Below are 8,621 nucleotides of genomic sequence, written 5' to 3'. Positions count from 1 at the left end.
TCCTCCAAGCAGAATAGGGAAAATTAACAATAGCACAAAACTTAAATGTGTACAGGATCAAGATTCTTTATGACAAAACAGAAAAATCCGAAGCATGATGTTCAAAAAACATAAAAGCAGTTTCAGATTTCGAATTAATATATATAATACAAGATCAGTGGAACCAATCAATCTAGAAAACCAAAAAAACATGTACAGAGGCGTGTACATAATACAAGTAGAGAAGCATAGATATGAAACAAAAAAAGACATGAAAAGGCCAAAACAGAGGAAAACTAAAGATTCATACCTGAAATGACTCTCCAATGAAGAAGAGGATTTAACGATTCATACCTGAAATCACTAATATTTTTTTGGGAAAATTAACAGACAAAGAAGGAAAAGATATATTAGAAAAAAATAAATAAAGGGAAATAGGGGAGCATAAAGGGGAAATAAATGTGAAAAGTTTCCATTCCCAATTAACATATGTATATATATTTCTCCAAATATTTGTTGGCTTTTTTTATTATTCTTAATATAAAATTATTTTTAACATAAATATAGATAAAGGGTTTATTTAATATCAAATTCTTTTAGTATCTTATAATACTCAATATGATTTAAGTAATGTTTTATTTGATAAAATAATACATAATATTTTTCTAAAAAATGGTTAATTATTAAAATAGTTAAATATTATTTCGCATGTACTATAATAAATAATTTAAGGTGGTTGAAAAAAATAAAAGTTTTTATAAAAACATACTGATACATATTATTTTATTGAATAAAATTATAATTTTACTAAAGATTACGGGTTATTATCAAACTGGAATATCTCAAAACCAGAATAGGACAGAGGAAGAGACAAAAAGGATGCTTAAGATACCTGATATTACGGTCTGTTCCAATTTGACCTATCTCCAAACAGCCCAATTCAAGGATAGGAATTTCCTGAAATGGAAATCACAATACGGACAGCCATATTAAAGATTTTCTTGAGATGAGAAGATTTGAAAGAAAATGACAGTAACAAAAAAAAATAATATCTTACAACCCAAAACAGAGGCCTACTAGCCCAAGCTGATTGACTACGGCCCTCAGCACAAGGCCCCAGCGGCAACGACAAAAGAACACAAAAACGAACCAAAAACCCGCAAACCCACAGAGCTATATATGCCAGACAACAAAGCAGAGATGAAAAATGAAGACAATTGTTGAAATTAACATTCAAAGCTGAAATCAGTGATGAAGCAGTGGTTACGAAAATTTAAATAAATAAATAAAAACAGGAACGTCAGACTTCGGGTTTCCCATTCCCCGGAAGTAGAAAGAAACAGTGGCTTCTACACCTGAAAAACAAATAGCATAAAAATAAGCACACTGAAACAGAATTAAAAAAAGCATCCACCTGAAACTACAAAATAGAAATGAAAAGGCAATGACAAAAAAATGACAAAATTCATGTGAATCATACCTCAAAATCAGTCTAAGATGAAGAAAGGGATTGCAAAAATCATAAAATAAACTGAAACGACAGAAAAAACTTTGGGTCCTCTCTCGGAAACTAACTTGCTACTGTAGCGTGCGTTATTTTGAGATTTGGTCTCCCAAAGCCAAGAAATAAAAAAGAGGATAAAATTGAGATGAGAGTCTGTTCTGAAAGGAGAATAAACGGAGGAAGGGAGGAAGGGAGAAAGGGAAAACAAACTGGCAAGCAGACAGAGAGGGAGAGATAAACAGCTTATATATGGGGGTAAGGGATATATGGAAGACAGAGAGATAATAAATAAGGGTGGTGATTGAAGACAGGGATAAACGACAATAAATGAGATAGGTATAAATTAAAAGAAACGGCTAATAAAGGAGTATTTAATTTTCAAACTGTGGAAAACTAGCGGGATGTGTACAGTCAGCAGAAATAAGCACTAATTTTAAAAATGTAAATATTAAAGTTTAAATTTATTATTATCTATATATTTTAATGTAAATAATTTAAATTTTATTAACCAATCATAAATAATTTTATCAGCCACTCATAAATAATTTTATTGTTAGAAAATTAATAAAAATATATCTACAAATATAATATAAATACTATATTTATTAATTAAATAAAATGCAATTAATTTATTGGTTTTTTTCCTGAAAAAAGTTTTGACTTTTATCTATCAAAATGAAAACAGTCAATAGATTAATTCTTTTTGAAAAAATAAAAACAATAAAATAGAAATTTTGAAAAGAGCTGAATAGGGTTCTGCCTTTCAAAAAGATATATACAATCTAAATAAATTCTGCCAAACGAAAGTTTAAAATAAATAAATAAATAAAGCTTTTTACCATTAGATTTCATTTATCTGTCACTATAAACCTATTTACGGGTACCGAATTAGACTGACAATAAAAATAAATAAATATTTGTATATGGCAAATTATTTTTAGTGTATTCATGTTTAATTACGCTTTCACTGAAATTTAATTTCTTCATCATTGGAAAAAAAAAAAGAATAAATGGAAAATCAAACATTAGAAAAAAAACTGTTTACTGGTCATTTATTGTTTAGTAGTCAATTTTATTAGAGAAGTATATATCTGAAACTAAACACAGAGATGAAAGAAAAAAACAAATTTTAAGTACATATTCATACCTCAATTCAATCTCCGATGAAGCAGGACCAACCATTTATCATATCCTAAAAACCCACCTACTTTCCCTTTTGCTTTGCTTCAAGTGATAAATAAACATATCTGAAACAAAAAAACAGAGATGAACAGGCAAAGACAAAGGAAAATAAAGAAGAAAACAAAAAATCATAAAAAAAACCCACTGAAAAACAAGTAATAAAGAATAGATCTGAAACTAAAACGAAATGAACTAGCAAAGACAGACAAAGTAGAAGTGATGATTCATACCTGAAATCAGTCACCGATGAAGCAGGGAATTCCAAAAAATCACAAAAACCAGAAACGGCAAAGAAAACCTAGTGTAGCTTCTTTCCGTTTTTTTTTTTTTTTGGCATTCGGTGACCCAAAACTAAAAAAATGAGAGGAAGAAATTCAAAACAGACAGAGAGAGAGGGAGTCGGCGAATAAATGGGGTGCTATGGATAGAAGAGATAGATTTGAGGATTCAAATTTCGAATAATGGGAAGGAAGCTGCCCTTTGATCGGAGGTAAGACGCCGGAAGGTGTTGATGCCGCGGAAGTGCCTAGAGTTTGTTATGAAATGACAAGAAAAGAAGGAAGAGACAATAAAGAAAACGAAAGAGAGGATGAACAGAGATCAAAGAATGAAAAAACAACAGCGAATAAAAGGGGAAATAAATAAAGGAAAATAAATTTAAAGAGAACAATTTCCAATGATGGAGAAGGAAGGGAAATTGAAAAGGCTGAAGAAAACGGGCAGCTTTTCTCTTGCCCGTCACTGCCCAAAAAGAATAGATTTTCTAAATCCCCATGTGACAACGGTAACATTTATGTTAATTAATACCTTCTTTAAATTACTTTTTTTGGGGGAAATTATCAAATTAAAGACAAAGAAAATAAAGAGACGTTAGGAAAATAAAAAAGGGGGGAATCGGAGATAATAAATGGGAAATAAATATGAAAAATGTTTTCATTCCCAATTACCAGACAGAAAAGTAAAAGAAACGTTAGAAAAAAAGAAATAAATATGAAATATGTTTTAATATTTCATAGCAGTATAATTAGCATTTAATTTGGATAATTTAAACATGAAGATCAATCCAACATACAGAATGAGAAAGAGAACATTTATCACAAAAGAAAGTTATTTTGATTCATCGGAGCAAGTAAAATCTTTAATCAACTAATCATGCATGGCTCAACCATCTAGAATTAATCTAAAATTAAAATGTGTAACTCTCGTATCTAAAAAATGAACATCAATACTAGGGGTAAAAACCAGATACATGTGCCCATAAGTCACTTGGATTCGGCTACAAGTAAAACTCAAATCAATTCAGTCATTGTCAAGTTGAACTCAAGCTTGATAACCTTACTCGGATTTGGCAAAGAGAACGGAAAAAAAAACTTAAATAAATTCAAGTGAAAAGCATGTATCAAAAACTAAAAAACAGAGATGTTCCCATAAAAAAACATAGTTAGGGGGATTGCATAAATTATAAAAAACAGAAACAGAGGAGAAAACTTAGGATTTGTACCTCGCAAAAGTACACAGGAAACAAACAAAAAGAACAAACAGATCGAGATCAATAGATTTGAAACACGGATCGAAACAGTGATGTCTAAACCTGAAAATCAAAACCATAAAATAGAAATGAAAAGGCAAAAGACAAAAACAAAAACAAAGACAAAGGCAAAGAAATGAAAACGCAAACCCAAGTAAAGATTCATACCTGAAATCAGTCTCCGAAAAAGCAACCAAAAGGAAACAGACAGACCCATCTCGATAGATTTCAAACACAGAGCGAAACAGTGAATTGTAAACCTGAAAACCAAAATCCCCATTTATGTTTTATTTTTTCTTTACATTTTATTAACTGCTTACGAAAACTCTCTTAAACTCACTTTAATACCAAAGCACATACATAGATCCTTTCCTTTGATCCAATTAAGGAACTTTGCAAGATAAGATAGTACCAGCATAACATGTTTACTTTTCAATTGATCTCAAACACATTTTTCCCCAATATCCTGTATTTAAAAAAGTAGATTTCTAGCTAGTTACTTGGAGTCAGGTGCGAGACTTATATACGGATATGTATCCAATGTACGTGTGTTCAAATTTTTTAAGCTTTTCCATGCATTTGGAATGTTTTTGTAGGGACATATCCCTGTATCCAAGTCTGTCTAAGCGTCAGACACGTGTACTACAAGAAAAAATAAGAACAGAAGCAACAGAGATAACCGATATAAAACTATTAGTTCTCTTTTTAAGAATTTATTCACATTGCTTAGGAGAAATCACATGTTCTATCAGGGGTAGCATGGAAGAAAGAGAATAGTTTCAGTTGAATATTATAATAGAAAGACCTACAGCTGTCTTACATTATAATAAGGTTGTCGACCAGCAACGCAAGGTGATGTTCTATTAAACCATATCCATTCTGCACTTCCAGACCAATTGTCTGCACATACGAGCCATCATAAAATAAGAGATAAATTGACTAGTAACCTTTTCATTTGAAAACTAAAAACATATTAGCATCTAACCTCATAAAACTTTTCAATATGCGTTAGCAAACCTCCACCTTCGCTTTTGGCAGTCTAGAGGATGGTAGAAAATAATCAATAAAACCCAGAACAGAAATACTAGAAATGCTGAACAAAGAAAAATAAAAGGAACATTCCAACAAGGATCTTTGCACATAAAAGGAAAAATAATAATATGGGTTCCTCTTCTTTTTCACCTTTGTAAGGTTTCTTATTTTTCAATTGCAATACGGGTATGTAAGTAACACTGATATGTTTAATTTTGAGTATGCTTTTCCATATATTTGAGGGCTCGGCTAATATCCCCAAACAATGTCCAGTGATATGGCAAACACAAGTGTCAGACCCAAGTACTTCAAGAAAAGAAAAATGAAAGAGTAGGCGAAACATAGACAATACATGCAGGTTTTATTGATTGATAAATAGAGTTCACTCTGAAGCTGGAAGAAAATTTTTCAATAACAAATTTATGTAGCTAATATATCAAACCTTCTGTATCCCAATAGCAGATCGGATTTTTTTGAATACAAACTTTGTTGGTAAGACATGCAATGGCCACAATATTGTAGCAATAGTTTTAGACCATAAGTAGTCGAACATGGATACAATATGTGAAGGTTCCTCCGAATTTCTTGTTAGGCATAGTCCCTATTGATCAAATAAAAATCAAAGGACAAAACTGAGTTGAAACATCTGACTAACAACATTAGAATTCATCCAGTTTGATAGTTTGGAGTGAAAAAAACAGTCAGAGGACCATATGAGTGCACCAACACTCAGTACATGTTACATGGACTCAAGTGGGTGTGAGTAGAGGCACGCATCTTATATGGTCCTCCAAGAGTCCTCCAAATACATGCAATCCTAGAAAAAACTGAAAATACTCAAGTCAGATGCCTATGTCCAACACTTACACCCAAGTCCGAGTAACATAACCTTTTCATGTATTTGGAGGGTCATATGCTATACCCACGGCCGGGAATGTGTTGAACCGACACAATTAGAGACAATGAAGTATCACGGCAACAAAATGTAGATTTATGAAGACATCAACTCAAGATAACCCAGAATTCAAGTTCAACCTAAGCAGTTACTATATCATATTTCATCACAATGCACTTTTGCAAACGATAAACATTAAGGCTTACCTAGCTGAGGCAGCCCTCTGTTAATGGAAATCAAAGGTATACACATGTCCCGTTGGAGCCACTACTGGTCCCGGATTCAAGAACCAAACAACCAGGAACTACTTCCAAGTACATAATCACAAAGATAATATCCGCAATATAAAGAATCTGAGTCCTATGACTTAGAACCAAAGTCCATAACTCCGGTGCCGGAGCCAATAGGTAAACAAATCCACCTTTGTTGCTGAAAGTTATGGAACCAAATGGCTTCCCGACCCAATCTGAATGTTTAAATACACCGACATGATTTTGAAGAATCAAATTCTCGCACACTTTAACAGCTTTCATAGTATCGTGCCTCTCATTTACAATAATCAAATCTCCATCTCTAATGCAACGATTGAAAGATATCTTCATTGAGGAATCCATAAGCAATATCCTTAAAAAACAAAAAACACATTCAATTGAATACACAGATAATGTTGGACAATATGCAATTTCTGTACCAGGTGAAGAAGGGATTCACCAAAAATATGCCAATGGAAGCGTAAAATATAATACTTGAACAGAGGTGCCAACAACATAATAAAACAAAATGCAGTCACAGATGACTCTGAGCAGCAAGGGGAAAAAGAAATCAAAGAATAAATTCCATGCTACCTCTAGACAAGTTCTACTAAGAAAGGAAATTGAAATGAAAACCTAACTGAACTCAAGCATTACGGGACTTTGTTCCTTGACCTCCGTAAGATGTCTCAAGCACGAATCTAACGGTTTATTGCACATATAATATGCCGCATATTTTGCAAGTCATGCTATATAGTTCTTGATTCATTACAGACAACTTATACATCAGAACATTTCAAGATAAGAAACCACAAAGTAAAGTTCCCCACCAATATCCTCCAAGGTTGAAGGTTGTACTCCTACTCTTACCTCCATTGGATTTACCTTCAGTCCCATCATCCTTCTTATAATCGTTTGGTCTAAGATCAGGACCAATATCCCTTACCCAACTTGCAGCATAAAGCCTAGAGGCCTCCTTCAAGACCTAAAGAAGGATGACAGGTTTTTACTACTTATATACTAAAAATAAATGCCTCTTATTCCCTAAAGCATAGGCAAATAATAGGTTCTTGAGCATTATTTGACATTCAAGTGGTTAACCATCAAGGAAGCAGAACAGAAGATAAAAGTCATTTGATCATTTCAATATCCCAATGATCTAATTTCCACCCTGATCACCAGCTAGCATCTGTGAAATTTCAAATTTCCATTATGCTTCTTTTAAATTTGATCACTGGAACAAAAGCAAAAAAAAAATCTTAATAAATTCTTAGCTCTTTTACTTTGTTTTTCATTTTTTTATAGAGCCATCTGAATGGCAAAAATCTTAAACTTGAGCAGCATTCTTTTAACAATACTCCATACTTTTTTTCCAAATTAATACCCAGCCACAATTGTAGTTTCCTCTATGATAGAGGGCATAAATGTTTACTGCTCAGTTAGTCGTGAGGACAAAATAACTTGTACCTTAGACAAACCAGTTAGGCCATCCTTTGATTTTGGAATAATTAAAATGTGCGTAGGAGCCTGGGGAGCTATGTCCCTAAAAGCTAAAACCTAAAAACAAGAAAAAGGCAAACAAACATAATGTTAGCGCAAATTAATGTCAAATTAAAGCAAGAAAAATAAACAAAATTTAAACAACGAAGAAAAAGAGGTAATGCTTTCTTCAATATCAGAGGACGATCATAAAATAAATAGCTGAGGATTTTGATTCATCACAGCCAGAAAAACTTGAGTTACTAAACAAAACTTTAGGAACGAAGAAACTGAAAAACAAAAGTAAAAGAACCAAGATGTTATCGAGGAATCTCGGGAAACAAACAAATCGGGAAAATCGAGAATGATAGGAGGAAGATAGAAAGAGGAACCTTGATGATTCTTCGAGGGAGATTACTGTTGTCAATTGGCAAGCTTCGAATGATGAATCAAAAAGGGAAATCAACAAAATTATAATCAGGGTTTTGAGATTTTGGAGATAGGGAGAGAAAATCCGAGAATCTTTCTTTTAACTTGCTTTAGATATATATTAGTTTTTGGTCAAATTCTACATGAGGTCCTTATACTATACGTTTCTTTTTAGTAATGGTGACAGCCCTCTAACTTGACAAAAACATTTAAATTTACATTTATTATTAAATCGTTTTTAAATAAATAAAAAATTAACCTCTTTTTTTTTACCTTGTTAGTGCATTTACATAAATTTTAAAATTAAAAAAACTATAAAAATTATTTTTAAAATTAAAAATT

The 8,621-nt window shown here is 32.2% G+C and overlaps 1 protein-coding gene across 13 annotated transcripts in view; it reads right to left on the bottom strand.

Annotated features, from left to right (window-relative positions):
• LOC107898043 (uncharacterized) overlaps window positions 1-8,419 on the bottom strand; it is an 8,779-nt gene extending 360 nt beyond the window's left edge. Inside the window, exons 1-13 of one of the 13 annotated variants that reach the window (XR_005924612.1) lie at window positions 8,243-8,370; window positions 7,839-7,928; window positions 7,242-7,356; window positions 6,327-6,744; window positions 5,668-5,826; window positions 5,179-5,232; window positions 5,014-5,093; window positions 4,362-4,453; window positions 4,167-4,256; window positions 2,631-2,730; window positions 1,040-1,334; window positions 872-936; window positions 1-342 (exon numbers count right to left, since the gene is read on the bottom strand). The exon at window positions 1-342 is cut by the window's left edge and continues 360 nt beyond it. Coding sequence is in view for 1 of the 13 variants with exons in the window: in XM_041110510.1 (XP_040966444.1) it covers window positions 2,669-2,730; window positions 4,167-4,256; window positions 4,362-4,453; window positions 5,014-5,093; window positions 5,179-5,232; window positions 5,668-5,778 (489 nt within the window). In the remaining 12 variants the exon portion in view is untranslated. Of the gene's footprint in view, window positions 343-871; window positions 937-1,035; window positions 1,335-1,459; window positions 1,872-2,630; window positions 2,731-2,895; window positions 4,257-4,361; window positions 4,454-5,013; window positions 5,094-5,178; window positions 5,233-5,667; window positions 5,827-6,326; window positions 6,745-7,241; window positions 7,357-7,838; window positions 7,929-8,242 lie in introns of those variants that run through there. The other 12 variants (XR_005924607.1, XR_005924606.1, XR_005924608.1 and 9 more) reach the window with 12 other exon arrangements.
• Between the last annotated feature and the right edge of the window lie 202 nt (window positions 8,420-8,621).

Source organism: Gossypium hirsutum, unplaced genomic scaffold (assembly GCF_007990345.1).
Source record: "Gossypium hirsutum isolate 1008001.06 unplaced genomic scaffold, Gossypium_hirsutum_v2.1 scaffold_652, whole genome shotgun sequence".
Classification (NCBI taxonomy): domain Eukaryota; kingdom Viridiplantae; phylum Streptophyta; class Magnoliopsida; order Malvales; family Malvaceae; genus Gossypium; species Gossypium hirsutum.
Note: the sequence above shows the minus strand (reverse complement) of the source record. Positions and strands in the feature narration are given on the sequence as shown.